Source organism: Hyla sarda, chromosome 3 (genome assembly GCF_029499605.1).
Source record: "Hyla sarda isolate aHylSar1 chromosome 3, aHylSar1.hap1, whole genome shotgun sequence".
Lineage (NCBI taxonomy): Eukaryota > Metazoa > Chordata > Amphibia > Anura > Hylidae > Hyla > Hyla sarda.
The window spans coordinates 120,556,415-120,572,755 of NC_079191.1; the positions used below are offsets into that span (position 1 = coordinate 120,556,415).

Below are 16,341 nucleotides of genomic sequence, written 5' to 3' on the forward strand. Positions count from 1 at the left end.
TGTGGCCTGCTGGAGGTCATTTTGCAGGGCTCTGGCAGTGCTCCTCCGGCTCCCCCTTGCACAAAGGTGGAGGTAGCGGTCCTCTGCTGGGTTGTTGCCCGCCTACGGCCTCCTCCACGTCTCCTGATGTACTGGCCTCTCTCCTGGTAGCGCCTCCATGCTCTGGACACTATACTGACAGACACAGCAAACCTTCTTGCCACAGCTTGCATTGATGTGCCATCCTGGATGAGCTACACTACCTGAGCCACTTGTGTGGGTTGCAGACTCTGTCTCCTGCTTCAGGAGTGAAAGCACCGCCAGCATAGGAACTGAGAAGTGGTCTGTGGTCACCACCTGCAGAACCACTCCTTTATTGGGGGTGTCTTGCTAATTACCTATAATTTCCACGTGTTGTCTGTTCCATTTGCACAACAGCATGTGAAATTGATTGTCAATCAGTGTTGCTCCCTGAGTGGACAGTGTGATTTCACAGAAGTGTGATAGACTTGGAGTTACATTGTGTTGTTTAAATGTTCCCTTTATTTTTTTGAGCAGTGTGTATGTATGTATGTATATATATATATATATATATATATATATATATATATATATATATATTGTGATGACTCGCTCTTGCAGATAGGTGCGGTTGCAGTATAGTGGGAAGGAAACAATACTTTTCAAATCAAAGTTCAGTGTTTTTGTATTCACACATGGCAAACAGAAAACAGTCTTTAACCTCTTCAGGACACAGGACGTGAGAAATCCGGTCCCCACCGCTAGCCGGTTGGGGACCGGAGCCGGATGCCTGCTGAAATCATTCAGCAGGCACCCCGGCACATCGCCCAGGGGGGTCCTGAGACCCCCCATGTCGGCGATCAGAGAAAATCGCATGTCAATTCAGACATGCGATTTTCTCCAATTCCGGGCTGGTCGGGTCTCTGGTGACCCGATCACCCGGAAAATAGGGCTGATCAGAGTTGTCAGCAACAGCCCCGATCAGCCTAAGGGATAGGAGTGAGGTCGCAGAGCTGCGATATCCTCCTATCCCCTGCCATTAGTCAAAACGGAGTTCTGACCAATGGCAGCGCAGGACAGGGGGTTGCCATGGCAACCCCCCGTTCTGCCCGCCCCTGGATGTCGAGGGGATCTGGGAAGAAGATGGAGGCCGTACCTGCAGGAGAAGATGCCTGGGGACCCGGGATCTTCGCTGGAGCCTGCTGGATCAGGTAGGGAATCGACGGTGGGGGGGAATTGAAAGTGAAAGTAAAACGATCTTTACTGTGACAACCACTAGGAAGGCCAAACTGCAACTCCCAGCATGCCCAGACAGTCAAAGGCTGTCTGGGCATGCTGGGAGTTGTAGTTTTGCAACATCTGGAGGGTCACACTAAGGTGCAATGCTCTGCACATACTCCCGATGTATAGCAGTGTGTGTAGTGCATTTATATAGGTTTTATTTTATTTATATAGGTTTTATTTTATTTTACTACTTTAAAAAAATTATAACTACATGCACTAAAATTAGTATGCTTAAAATGGTCCTCTTCTGACCCCTATAACTTTTTTATTTTTCCGTATAGTGGGATGTATGAGGGCTCATTTTTTGCTCCATGGTCTTCAGTTTTTAAAGGTACAATGTTTGCTTTAATGGGACTTTTTATAATTTTTTTTATGGCACATGAAGTGACCAAAAATGCTCAATTTTGGACTTTTTTTTTATGTGTACGCCATCGACCGTGCAATTGAATTAAAGGAGATATCCAGTGCTGAAAAACATATCCCCTTTCCTAAGGATAGGAGATAGGTTTCAGATCACGGGGGTCCGACCGCTGGGGCCCCCCGCGATCTCCTGTACAGGGCCCTGGCAGCCCGCGGGAAGGGGTGTGTTGACCAACGCACACGCTTGTTGACACGCCCCCTCAATACAACTCTATGGCAGAGCCAGAGCACTGCCTTCAGCAATCTCTGGCTCTGCCATAGCAATGTATTGAGGGGGCGTGTCAGCTGCCGCTTCGTGCGGTGGTCAACACCCGCTATCTGGCTAGCGAGCCGGGGCCCCGTACAGGAGATCGCAGGGGGCCCCAGCGGTCGGACCCCTGTGATCTGAAACTTATCCCCTATCCTTAGGATAGGGGATACGTGTTTCAGCACTGGACTAACCCTTTAACATTATTTTTTAATAGCGATACCACATATGTATTTGTGTTTTTTTTGTACATTATTTTTGTTAAAAAATGGGAATGGCGGGGGTGGGATTCAAGTTTTTATTAGGGAAGGGGTAAAAATTTTTTTACACTTTTTACTTTTAGTTATAGCTCCCATGGGGAGCTCCCATAGGGTATGTGCAGACTGTAGACCATTGCACCTTAGGGTCTGTTGAATACCCTAGGGTGCAATGCTCTGCAGTCTGTACATACCTCCATGTGTATAGCAGTGTGTATGTGTGTGTGTGTGTGTGTGTGTGTGTGTGTGTGTACATTTCTATACAGGTTAGGTTTGGGCAGAGCATTGCATCCTTGTCTGTAGTACAGAGAGTCTGTACTTCAGATAAGGGCGCAATGCTCTGCCCATACCTCCACCTGTAGTGTATAGGAATGTACACACACACTGCTTTACACATGGGAGGGTATGTGCAGACTGCAGAACATTGTAGAATCTGTAGAAGACACTAGGGTGCAATGCTCTGTCTTCAGTCTGCACATACCCTGCTTTGTCTTCAGTCTGCACATACGGCCGTCACAAAATCCCATTGAAGTCTATGGGATTTTGGGATTAGCCGTTATCACCTGTTATAACCGTTATGAATAACGGATGTTATTTGTGACGGGAGAAAAGACGTTACATGCACAAATTTTTCTCCCGTCACAAATAACGTCCGTTATTCATAACGGGTGATAACGGATAATCACAAAATACCATAGACTTGAATGGGATTTTGTAACGGCCGTATGGGATTTTATAATGTCCGTTTTTAAGGGTTTTCCTAACGGGGCATTATAACAGGTCTTTAAAATGGAGCAACTTTACAGTGTGAAAGCAGCCTAGGCGGAGGGTGAGACTTAGTCACTGAGGCTGCTGCGGGATTTACGGGACCCACAGGCATAGCGCCTGACTGCCCGTATGTTTTGGGTTGGATCCCGCGGGCTCCAGTACAGGGGGTTCAAGGGGGGAGGAATGAAGTAGCATTGGAGGCATTAAGAGGGGGTGATAAAAGGTGATTAAACAGCACTGGGAGATTCCACTGTAATATTGCTTTTTATCATGTTTTATAGGTAATTACATTCTGGAGTGAGTACAGTACAGAATCTGGTCATTTAGAAAGATTTTTTAGCCTTTTTTCCCAAAATAGGGGACATCTCTCAATAGCAGACAGTTTTTTTTTCCCTTGAGTGTCCGCTGTTGGGAGATTCTACTGTGTGTGTGTGTGTGTGTGTGTACGTGTGTATATATATATATATATATTGCATATACATATGTTTTACATTTTTTCACTACACTGAGTAACCAGATGGTGCAACACCCCTAGCTGGCTTGTGCGGGAGGGGTTAAGATATGCATCAGCTGGGTGTCAGGCTCCCAGCACCACCCCCAGTGTCTAGTGCTCCACAGAACAAGCCTCACTAGTACTAGGGAAAGTATATCCCACCCATGCAAGGAAGTGCAGCAAGCTCTCCCAGTCCCCAGTCCCTAGTACAGGGCAGACACTTCTTGTGAGGAGGTAAGTGAATGCCATGTGCTGCAAGGACTCCCTGCACTCTCTTCACTTTCTTATGTGATATCTGTAGATTGCTGTACTGCATGTTACTGACTTCTAAAGGGCCCTTATTGCTCTGACTACCATCTTCCTAAAAGTAGTTGTTGTTTTTCACATTGAGGTGTCTGCATTATGTCAAATATCTATCCTGCCACAACTTACTGTCTAGAAAAGGTCAGTTTTCTGTTAATTCTTGAGGCGGTTGATTTATTGCAGATCTGGTGTACCACCACTGGTTGTGACTTATATTCTCTTTATTTTCAAGTGAATCTAAAGTGAGGGGGTCTAGCTATTAGACACCCTCCGATCAGATACTTTTCACCATTCTGTGGATATAATATTCTGAAAATAACTTTAGTAATAATAATAATAAATAAAAATGTATTACAGTATTACCAATTAATAATGTAGTATTTATTATCCAATTGTATCCAGCCTAAGCTCTAATTTACTACTTTGCTTCTACATGTGTCAATTAGGAGTCCAGCTGTTTAGTTTAAAACTAATCCCTTCCATTGAATCTTTATACATGTAGTTAGTTAGTTAGAGCTGGGCGGTATGACCAAAAATGTGTATCATTTGAGGGGGGGAGGGGAGGGGCCCAACCGGTATTGCAGTATGGGAAAAATTCATATTGTGCAGGAAAAATATTTTCAGTATTCGGTATGAACCGGTATAACGCCCAGCACTACATGTAGTAGCAGTAAGTATGGATCACACTAAACCAGGGGATCTCAACCAGTGGTACACGTACCCCTAGGGGTACGCCGATGTGCTGACAAATACCGGCCATGCGTTGGCCAATATTTGTCAGAGCAGAGCTGGGAATGGCCGTGGCAGCTCTCTGTAAAGTACAGCGTCTGCGGCTACTTTATGGTTGCCAGGCAGACATGTGACGTACCCTGACGTTGCGCGGAGGTGCCGCACATTGCAGGAGGTTGTCACTAGAGATGAGCAAAGTTACAGTACTTCAATTCTGCACGAACCTCACGGCTCGACGGTTGCTGACTTTAGCCTGCATAAATTAGTTCGGCTCCGGTGGTCTGGAGACTCTCCCTAGGACTGTACCCACCTTTTTCAGCCCACCAGAGCACCTGAAAGCTGAACTCATTTGTGCAGGCTAAAGTCAGCAACTAGAGATGAGCGAACTTACAGTAAATTTGATTCGTCACGAACTTCTCGGCTCGGCAGTTGATGACTTATCCTGCGTAAATTCAGCCTTCAGGTGCTCCGGTGGGCTGGAAAAGGTGGATACATTCCTAGGAAAGAGTGCAGGAAAAGTCATCAACTGCCGAGCCGAGAAGTTCGTGACGAATCGAATTTACTGTAACTTCCCTCATCTCTATCAGCAACCACCGAGCCATGATGTTCAGGCAGAATCGAATTACTGTAACTTCCCTCATCTCTAGATGTCACCCATCTGTGCGGCCCGCCAAAAGGGACTCTGGGGATGGGATGCACTGTTTACCCAAACAGGCCAGGTAATGTTTAAAAAATAAAATAAAATGAGTATGGGAGGGAGGGATGTTATTGTATGTATATATTAGCCCGGGGAGATGGCGGGGGGAGATAAAAAATGGCACAAGGGCATTAAGATGGAGGGGGAGGGATAATGGCAAAAGGGGATCAGAGGGAGGGGGGGTATAATGGCACAGGGGGATTAAATATCGCATTAGTATAAAAGGTATGCACACGCCATTATGAACATAAGTAATTTTATGACTTATCAGTGGGTACCCCCTCTGCACAAATTTTACGCACGAGGGGTACCTGCGGACATACTTTCACCCTTTGGGGGTACAGTTGTGAAAAAGGTTGAGAACCACTGCACTAAACAGTGCATCTGTTGTTTGTTACAATGGAAACACAAATCTAAACAAAACCTATGACAACGTTACTTCATTTTAGATACATAATGGGGGGAAAAAATGCAACTTCTAAAACCTAGATGGTTGACAGTGAAAAAAAAATCTGTTGTCATAGAAACCTCTTTTTCATTGCTGTCTGAAATCCACATGCTAAACTGCAGATCATTTTTCATTTTTTTTTCTACTTTAGTGTTTCCCAATCAAGGTGCCTACAACTTTTGCAAAACTGCAACAGCCAGCATGTCCGTACAGCCTTTCACTGTCAGGGCATGCTGGGAGTTGTAGTTTTGCTTAAAGGGGTACTCCTGTGGAAACCTTTTTTTTTTTTTTTTTTTTTTTTATCAACTGGTGCCAGAAAGTTAAACAGATTTGTAAATTACTTCTATTAAAAAATCTTAATCTTTCCAGTACTTTTTAGGGTCTGTATACTACAGAGGAAATGGTTTTCCTTTTGGAACACAGAGCTCTCTGCTGACATTATGACCACAGTGCTCTCTGTTGACATCTCTGTCCATTTTAAGAACTGTCCAATAGTAGGAGAAAATCCCCATAGCAAACAGATGCTGCTCTGGACAGTTCCTAAAATGGACAGAGGTGAGAGCAGAGAGCACTGTGGTCATGATGTCAGCAGAGAGCTCTGTGTTCCAAAAAGAAAACCATTTCCTCTGTAGCATACAGACCCTAATAAGTACTGGAAAGATTAAACATTTTTCATAGCTTTATACCTACCTATACCTATACCTTGATAAAGCTGGGTCTCTCCAGCGAAACGTCGGGGGGGATGCTAGGGAGTAACTAATTTTAACTAGCAATATTAGGAATTGGTAGATAAAATAGAGGAAGCTATATGTGATGTGGACCGTTAAAATTGGAGTCTTAGGACCCAGAATAATGGAATAAAGAGTCCCTAACATAGAAGCCAGAGTGAAAATTTAATTAGTGGAACCATTATTGGACCAATCCTATATATTGTGCTTTTAAAACACACTACTTTTTTTGTATTATTTTTGCACTATAATTTGGTTTAATTTTAATATAATAAATAAAAGTGAAGTTTTAAAAGGGTGACCCTAGTTGGGGGTCTTAGTCCCGGATGGGTCTCCGACCCTGAAGGGAATTGGAATTTGTGACTGAAACAGGTTAAAGCGCAACAGACACTGCTGGATGCTCGCTCTGGATGTGGCATTGCTCAGTGTGGTGATGGCATTTCTGTGTTTCAGGGCCGCTTGTCACTGAGTGGTGTGGCCGGCCTGGCCAATGAGAAAGTGCAGGCACTGGGCCAATCAGCTGTGGCGCCGGTGGTTGAGCCTCCCAGAGGCAGGCTATTTTAAAGGGGTACTCCGGTGCTTAGACATCTTATCCCCTATCCAAAGGATAGGGGATAAGATGCCTGATCGCGGGAGTCCCGCCGCTGGGGACCCCCGGGATCATGCACGCGGCACCCCGTTTGTAATCAGTCCCGGGAGCGTGGTCACCTGTAATCAGTCCCGGAGCGAACACGCTCGGGGGACTGACTACAAACGGGGTGCCGCGTGCATGATCCCGGGGGTCCCCAGCGGCGGGACTCCCGCGATCAGGCATCTTATCCCCTATCCTTTGGATAGGGGAAAAGATGTGTAAGCACTGGAGAACCCCTTTTAAATCCTCAGTACGGGTTCCTAGTCTGCTCTAGGATCTCGCAGACATTGCCATCCCCATAATCGGCAATGTCTTCGTAGTGAAAATACGCCAGAACATTGAATAAGTTCATTGTTCTGGAGGAATTTTTTGAGCAGATTTTCCGGGTGGAAAGTCCGCCTTGAGAACTCTACAGTGTTCACTGAAATTCCTCAGTGTGAACCTGGCCTTACTGTCACTAAGTTCCTACTCACGTTGGGTTATTCCATCTGGCACAAAAACTGTAATGTACAATAAATACTAAGGGACATGCACACTACAGAATATTTTTAGTGGCTCCACTATGCCTGGAATCAGCAACTATTTCACACAGAATTTTAAGAGGGGAAACTGACAGGCTGTTCCACCGCACGAAACCCAATTCACTGGGTTATACCTCCCAATATCCTTATTGCTACAGCGCTGCTGTGCACAGTGGAGGCTTGGAGCTGAGCTTCCCTGCCTCCTCTATATGCAGCGCAATGTCCAAACATCTGATGAATATTCTAATTTCTTAACTCTCAACTTCTAGTGACGTGAAAGCCTGCGGGCACATGAGTGCTCTGCTCTTGTGCGGTGGGGGTGCCGCACCCATGTAGGCTCTCGCGTCACTAGGACATGAGTGAAGAAATTAGAATATTCATCATAGCGCTGCGTTTAGAGGAGGCAAGGGAGCTTGGCAAGCCAGCTCCCCACCTCATTTGCACACAGCAGTGCTGTAGTAATGAGGATTTCAGGAGGCAAAACAAAGTAAAAAGCATTAGAAACAGGGTCATCTGCACTATCTACGTGTATAGTCAGGAAAGTAGGGTGAACCCTGCTGTTAGTTACTCTTTAACATTGGCTTCATAGTCACTAAATGCTAAATCAAGCATCTTTTTTACTATTTTATTTCCTGCTGTTTTGTGTAAAGGAGCCTAAATTTGCACATTCTGTGTATACAATTGGGAAATTTTATCAATGCGTGAATACCAGTTTTCTGGTATAAACAAAAAAAGTTACAAATGTTTGCTAGCCTAACTTTATTTATTTATTTATTTATTTTTTTACATTTTAATAATCTGAAAGTATAGTCTTTTATTTGTATTTCTTTTGCAGAGAAAACCTTCGCCCATTCAGGATGAAAGTGGAGTTTGCACCTTTGAACATCCCATTGGTCAGACGGTTACAAACAGTAGCTGTTTTGCAGTGGGTTTTCTCTTTTTTACTGCTGGGTAGGTCCATTAGCACATACGCTTTCATTAGGTCTATAAGGTGACCTAACAAATACAAGCTGGTCTGCTATACAAATGACCCTGACAACCTCCTGACCAATCAATTCTTAGTTGAGCGGTTGTTTCTTAGTAACTTCCTCTTACATAGATAAGTAGGCCACAAGGTGTGGAATGTACTAACATAGTCCCCCTGGCTTGTTTCTGGCACCATTTGCTGCCTTCCGTTGCACTTTCCTCCAATGTCCACTTCTTCATTTGTTCTCTGCTCCTTCCTCCTGCACTCTCTATTAAAACTACATTTTCCAGCAGTCCTTACTGCCAAGATTATTAGAAAGGGCGTGTGGCTTGTTGGTATAATCAGTGTATATTACAATACAGTTGGTTTTGCCATGAGGGGACAAACATATGAATAATCTTTGCTATCTGTAGTGCCCCTTTAAATGGGCACTGTCACCAACTTTATTTTTTGATATGCTGTAGTACTTATGTACTACAACATATCTCTAATATACTTTTATTATTATTTTTTTCATTAAAATGGTTTAATTTACATTTAAAAACCGGCCACTAGGGGTCACCCTCCTAGTGGCCGGCTGCAGCCTGGCGTGACGCCACGCCTGAAAAAGGACTGATTTTGGCCTGGCAATGAGTCCTTTTTCAGTTAGGCTGCACTCGCTCCCTGCCTGTCAATCAGACAGGCGGGAGCGAGCGTATTGGCTCCCCGGCCACTGGCTGGGAGGCCACTCCTCCCGCACATCGCCGCTGCCGCTGTCCATGCACGCCCGCTGCCGGACTCTGAGGGAACGGGGTATGCATCAGTGACATGGTGCCTGCTGGGGAAGTTATTTTTAATATAGTAAAAATAAAAATTAAAAGCAGGGATGGGGTTAGGGATAGATTGGCAATAGGCAGGGACAGAAAAAAAAAATAGGATGGTGGGAGCTACCCTTTAAGGAATTTTAAGACCAGCCCTTCACACATCAATCTTAGTGTCCCTGTTATTTAACATGTCAAGTTTTGAATGGTCAGGGTCTGAGAGAAGCACACAGCTGAGTGCGCCAATCTGTCTCGGCAATCTAGATGGACTCCAAAAACTTATAATGGAAATCTACTTTGGCTATGAGCTAGAGAAGACTTGTCATAAAGTACTTTACACCAATTTCTGGCACAAGTAATGTTAAGTCTGCCCAACCACAGAAAGACAAGCCCTTTCTGCTAAGCCCTGCCCACTTCAGAAAACAATAGATTATTTTTCTGATCACACATTCCTAAAATATATGGGATCTCCGGATTCAGTATTAAAACGCTACTGTCATTAAAAAAAAAACTTTTGATGTGTGGAAAGTCCCAGCGGTCGGACCCCCGCGATCAGACACTTAAACCCAAGGGATAGGTTAGTTTTCACTGCATAACCCCTTTTTATACATTTTAAGAATTATGCAGATTTTTTTGGGGACTAAAAAAATTACCCAGGAAAAGTTTTTCTCAGGCAGGCACAGTACTGACTTGTGACTGTGTAACATGACAAGGTCACTTTCCAGCCTCACCTTTATCCCACATTTAAAGATCTTGACACTAAAGTTATAAATAAAGGTAACACGTTGTTCTGTGTCTTTTTGGAATCCAACTTTATTCATGTGCCTATCTCCATTTAATCTTAGTATCCTACTGTATTTGTCACATGGGTCCCAGCAGCTAACATATGGGGAGTTGTCTGTAGAGCCAATAGTTATTGATGATTTTCTTTATCTAAATAACATTTTAGCAAGTTCAATAAAATATATTCCCAATGATAAAAGCTCTGAGGAGCCTACTGAACCAGAACTAGATAACTAGATGACTGAGAGTGTCTTGATAGGAGAGGGAAGTTTGTGGTCGTGTAACACTCACTTATTCAGTTTTTGATGCAGCGTTTTTGAATAAAAAATAGGAAATCAGAAGTATTAGTCTTTTCATTATACTTTTTTCTTTTCCCTTTATTTTTTTTAAATTTTATTATATTTTTTTTTTTCATTCTAATTCTGGCATGGGGGGGGGGGGGGGGGCGGAAAAAACGGCATCAAAAACTGCATGTGTGAGTCCAACCTGATGGCAGTCTCATTGGGTTTTGGGGTTAGACCTAAGCTTGCAATTCATCTCTAGAAACCAGAGTGACTGGTAAGGTCTATTTATATCTTCAGTACAGGAGCTTTGTATATGGGATAAAGGTGAAGTTGAGAAGTGGCTGTGTTATTAGAAAGTCACCAGTGTTGTCATGAATGAAACGAGTTGTCTTCTTCATGAGATCTGTGGTTTTCTTGGTGTATAGTAAATATTAATTTACCATACTACAAGAAACCCTCCCATATTAGCAAAGGTGGACAGTAAAATGTCACCATGTTGTGAAATGGGACTATAGTATTTGTAGAGCCCTGCGAGAGACGGTTTTCTTAATCCCGCTCTTGCCGGCACCATTATCACCCGTTTCTGCAGCATGTTTTCAATCCTGCCTGTTCCTGCACACCTTCTGCCTAGTTATAAAGTGATAATAGGTGCAGGCAGCTTAAGGCCATGTTCACACGGCGGAATGTCTGCGGAATTTTACTGGAATATTTCGGCCATAGTCCCATTAATTTCAATAGGATTCTGCTGCGTTGTGCACACCATAGAATTTCCACAGAAGATGTTTCTGTTGCTGAAATCCTGATTCTAGCGTCCGTCTATTCTTTCTGTGAATTTTGGTCGGAAATGCATTGCTGTCTGAGACGGCGTATTTCCGAGCGGTCCCAGCGTTCGACATGCTTTGGGTGGACATTTTGCACATTTTACTGCCTTGTGAACATGCCTTAACACTATCACACAGCGTTTCCAGGTTTATTAATGGCATATCTCATTAGTACTGTTACCAACATGGCTGCCAGTAATTCTGTTCTGAAGTGTGCCTGTGAATAAAGTGATACGGCTATAAGCAGATAAGCCATTCAGGAGCATAGAAAAGCTAGGTGAGAATGGCTGACCTAGCTTTTCTATGCTCCTGAATGACTTATCTGTTTATAGCCGTATCACTTTATTCACAGGCACACGTCAGAACTCATATAATAGTCCCTGTAATTTTGCCGGGGGCTACTAATGGTTGCTATGCTAAGCAGATGTGCCATTTAGCAGCCTGGAAAAGCTGTGTGTGCCTGTGAGACCCTATAATTACTCATGGCTATGTAATCATTATGTGATAGCTTGGGGGAGTAGGGTATGGGGAGTGTAGCTGTGCGGTGATTAAAGGGTGCTTGTTAACCCTTGCTATTCGTGACGCCAGGGTGAGGGCTCCTCCAGTAAGGCTTGTCCTACTGCCACCCTTCCCAAGAGCGATAGGGAGGTAGATAATAATAGAATGTCCACAACCGAAGAGTTTTCTGAAACAGGTATAACTTTTACCGAAGATTTTCTGCAAGCTTCATAAACGGAACAGTCTCTTTGCATACAACTGCTTTCCTTGGAGATTGACAAAGGTTGGGACTTAGGGGATTTAGTTGCGGTCCAGTAGTCACGCTAGCTTTAGTGGGGGTAGTTTAGAACTCACGGTTTTAGTTCAGCTGAGGCCGGTAGGTTTTCAGGCCTAGCGTGTCTTTGCAAGTTGCGCAGATCCATCCTGCTTGTCCGGCATCCACGAGAGCGATAATTGGCTACAGCTCCCTTATATGGACAGGGGATGGACTAGTGCTAATTGGTCCATACTTGTGTCAATCACCATTACAAAGGATTGTGGGCAACATGTGACCCAAGGACCTCCAAACGTCCTCCAACATACCATAGAGGATATTAACATGGTCAAATGACCGAAGGTCCTGCGACGCTAAACAAGGTAAGTACTATACATTATTTAAATATAGATTATAATCAAATATATACAGGTATTATCTAGAGATGAGCGAACTTACAGTAAATTATATTCGTCACAAACTTCTCGGCTCGGCAGCTGATGACTTTTCCTGCATAAATTAGTTCAGCTTTCAGGTGCTCCAGTGGGCTGGAAAAGGTGGATACAGTCCTATGAGACTCTTTCCTAGGACTGTATCCACCTTTTCCAGCCCACCGGAGCACTGGAAAGCTGAACTAATTTATGCAGGAAAAGTCAGCAACCGCCGAGCTGAGAAGTTTGTGAAGAATCGAATTTACTGTAAGTTCGCTCATCTCTAGTATTAACATTAGAGAATAAGAGTAGAGGAGAGGCGACTAGGGGCTGTCCCACCTGAGGGATCCTACCTGAGCGTAGTTACTGACTTTGGGGACCTCTACACTAGGTACGGTATGCAATACGGTACCGGGACACCACAATTACAGTCTGTTACACACTTCTAGAAGAAGATATGCCATTCAGAAGCATTAAAAAAGCTTTTCTATGCTCTCAATAAGCACCCTCAGGTACTATAGAAATGTCACAGGGCACTGGTGAGCACTAAAACAGCTGTGTGCACCGAGTCCTTCTGACGGAAGTCCTCCTATTCATATCCCCTATAGTGACTCTGAGAGGCGGAGCACCATGGCCATAGTACATAAGGGACTTGCACTTATGACAGGAGTCAGCAGCGCAGCCGAGAGTCACACACTAGAGGCTGCACACAGCATGACCATCTAGTGTCTGACTCTACCTAATGGCTTTCACTGCACTCTGGACCCTGGGAGAGGTAAAATAAGAGAAAGTGGCTTGACATTTTTTCCTGGACATATAACGTACAAAGAGGTCGTCTCTGCGGTGCAGGAGTCCATGGGATTAGCAGGACCTGCAAGTATAGCTTGTGACTGCCCGCTCCTGTCCGCAACATACTTAATACCACCTGCAAGTATTTTAGCAGGATCCCAACCCCAATGGAGACCTCTAGCCATTAGCCAAATAGACAGTAAATTGTAGATGACCCTTAGATAAGTCATTGTAGATAGTTTTGCTGTAAGGGACTTGAGATATGATGTTAAATGGTCACTGTCAGTGCCCATTTAAAATATGGGGCCTATAAACTTCATAGACTGCACAAGCAACAAGTGGGTTAATAGTCACTTACGGCAGAATTTATCAAAACCTGTGCAAAGGAAAAGTTGCCCAGTTGCCCATAGCAACCAATCAGATCATTTCTTTCATTTTTTACAAGGCCTCTGCAAAAAGAAAGTAATCTGGTTGCTATGGGCAACTGAGCAACTTTTTCTTTGCACAAGTTTGATAAATCTCCCCCTTAGTATTTATTTGTGTCCTGTTGTTTAGTTTGACAGTAATCTTCTCCAGTGACTAATGGCTCTCTGAGTTTTGGCTGCTCCCATTAATCTACTAATGTGCATCTGGGGCCTATGAAACCACCCCCATGATCATAGGGGAAATGGGTATTGGAGTTAACAGCTCTAATGCACTTCTACGTTTTAAGTTGGTCTTTAAACTTGTACTGAATGGTAAGTTGTACAACATGGGCTTCTCTACACTAGACGTAACCAACAGAAGACCTCCTTATAAATGGCACTATAAAATGGTTTAAAGGTGATAATGTGATAAGGGCAGATGTTATTACCCTAGGGGCAGATGGCATTAAGCCCTTGTGTTTGTGACTCCAGGGCATGGTTTGACCGCTTCACCACCTGAAGGTATACGGCTGGATCCTGGGCTAGGCACAGGGGCAAATAACGTCAAGTTACAGAATAACGGCAGCTTTACTGAGTCAGACAGATGTAACAGTCTATATAGCTGGGCTAGGCCCAAGGAGATGACCTTAGGGCTCGCTGGGACTTGTAGTGGACTTGGACAATTTGATGCAGGGCCACGCTGACTTGACTGGGACTGACTAGACAGACTTCACCCTGTCTTGTAGCTTACCAGGTTTTGACTTTCACCTCTGGGTTAGTAGACTTTCGTGGCTGCGTGGTAGACTTTGGCCCTTCCTAGGACACCAGACATACTCTCAGGACATGACCTTGCTGCACTTAGTAGAGAAGAGCATAAGAGACTGAGCTAGCTCCACCCAGGGCTTATATGGGGGAGACTCTGGAGGGGTCCCATAGGTCACCCTGTAGGTCACATGGTCACTGGTACTTTCCTTTGGTTACAACACATAGCAACATTATTTAAAGGCATATAACTATATATGTACATTGCACTACATAACATAGGCACTTAAGATTATACCGAAGACACAGGTACAAGGGGGGAGGGGGGGCAGGGGTCACGGAATGGAGTCTGCCTGACAGGGCAGCAAGGGTACAGGGGTTAAACTCCTGTACTGGGCCACAACAATAATATCCTCATACCGGTAAAATCACTTTTTTTTTTAATATATATAAAAATTTTGATTAAATCTTCGCCTTTGCTTGTTATATTAGGCCTTTTTTTCTCTTCCAGTAACAGAGCAGAAGACACAATGGAAGCTAATACTATAGGAAATCTGCTTGTAGTTTATATGCTACGTTTTTGGCTTGTTCATGGCTGTATAGGGCATTTGACCCTGAAGTTGTGCATGCATCTCCCTACAAAATTGACCCCACCATCGCCAAGATATCAGGGTTTTAAAAGATATGCAGATTTAGGCTTTTGAGCACTGGGCATTCCCCTCTGCTGTTAGAGCTTAGCACAATTCGATCCCTGCCCCCTTCACCAGTAATTTACTGCCCTCTCTGCGCTTGTCACCTCCTCTACCCCACCCGCCCATTTGACATGAGTGACTGACTGGTGCTATGCTTCAGCAGGCAATGGAAATGCCCAGTGGGCTTCAAATTCTTACCACTCAATCAAACCCAATTGGGATGAATAAAGTAAATGAAGGATAAATCAAAGAGAATAACTGCAGAATCATATTTTATAGGCTGTGTTTGTTACTATGGAAAAAGTTGGTCTGCACCATAGCTATAGATACAAAATAAGACATTTGTTTTTCATTTCATTACATAGCCTTTAAAGTGCTGTAATATCCTCATTTTACAATTCTTCACATTTCTCTTTCTGTAGCACAATGCTGTGTGGGACTGTTCCTCTTGTTGGTTCTTGCAAGACTCTGGCTTCTTGTGGCACTCTATGTGCTCTGGCTGTACCTTGACTGGGAGACTCCACAGACTGGAGGGCGCCGGTGCGAGTGGGTGCGGAACTGGACAGTCTGGAGGTACTTCAAGGATTATTTTCCAATAAAGGTATTTTTAATAAAGAAAATCATAGATAAGTATGTATTTACATCTACAGCAGTTATTCATTATCTTCGGAAATATACAGATGCATACATGCAATGTAATACATGGTCACAATCTGTGCTCCAGTTGGCTCTTTCCAATGAAGGTCCTGATCTGTCAAAATAAAAAAAAGGTTGTACTAACAAGACAATCCCTTTTAATCCCTTAGCAATAAGTGTTTTTACAGTGATGGTTCAGGGGCTCCTTCTTGTGTTCTGCTTTCCTTCCACTGCAGAAAAGATACTGCATGAAGGATTGTGAAGTCAAAGGTTGGGAGTGGGCACCTAAAGGAGTGGGCAAATCAGTGTTTTCAGCTTCACTGTAGATATCAATTTAGGGGCAGAATAAGGGTACTCGAAACGGACAGGACTGGTGTCCTGGTTTCCCAGAGTGGGGGTCACAGAGAATATTGTCTGTTAGGGTGGCTATGAGCCCTAGGCGACTGTGAAAACCACTCCTATTATTTATCTGCCATTATTGGTCCCAGCGCTCCTGTGACTGCCAGGATATCTATCAAATCTACTGTCTAAGTAGACTAGCATGACCTGGATTGTGATTATTAGGGCTGCTTTCCTCTGTAAGGCTGGGTTCTTCATTGTTGTTTTAAATCCGCACTGAAGTCTGCACTTTTTGGTATAAAATTGTGACTGCTGATTTACTTGTAGAAATTCTGCTAATTTTTCCATTGATATAA

The 16,341-nt window shown here is 43.9% G+C and overlaps 1 protein-coding gene and 1 long non-coding RNA gene across 6 annotated transcripts in view; one reads left to right on the plus strand and one right to left on the minus strand.

Moving 5' to 3' along the window:
- The first annotated feature begins 1,124 nt into the window (after positions 1–1,124).
- MOGAT1 (monoacylglycerol O-acyltransferase 1) overlaps positions 1,125–16,341 on the plus strand; it is a 114,087-nt gene continuing 98,870 nt past the window's right edge. The window contains exons 1-3 of one of the 5 annotated variants that reach the window (XM_056564908.1): positions 1,142–1,211; positions 8,362–8,477; positions 15,433–15,611. In XM_056564908.1, the coding sequence (XP_056420883.1) occupies positions 1,144–1,211; positions 8,362–8,477; positions 15,433–15,611 (363 nt within the window). In that variant the 5' untranslated portion in view covers positions 1,142–1,143. Of the gene's footprint in view, positions 1,212–3,595; positions 3,704–8,361; positions 8,478–13,707; positions 13,890–15,432; positions 15,612–16,341 lie in introns of those variants that run through there. The other 4 variants (XR_008891100.1, XM_056564909.1, XM_056564912.1 and 1 more) reach the window with 4 other exon arrangements.
- LOC130361660 (uncharacterized) overlaps positions 15,384–16,341 on the minus strand; it is a 31,333-nt gene continuing 30,375 nt past the window's right edge. The window contains exons 2-3 of the long non-coding RNA XR_008891101.1: positions 15,699–15,761; positions 15,384–15,586 (exon numbers count right to left, since the gene is read on the minus strand). This is a non-coding gene — a long non-coding RNA (uncharacterized LOC130361660). The remainder of the gene's footprint in view (positions 15,587–15,698; positions 15,762–16,341) is intronic.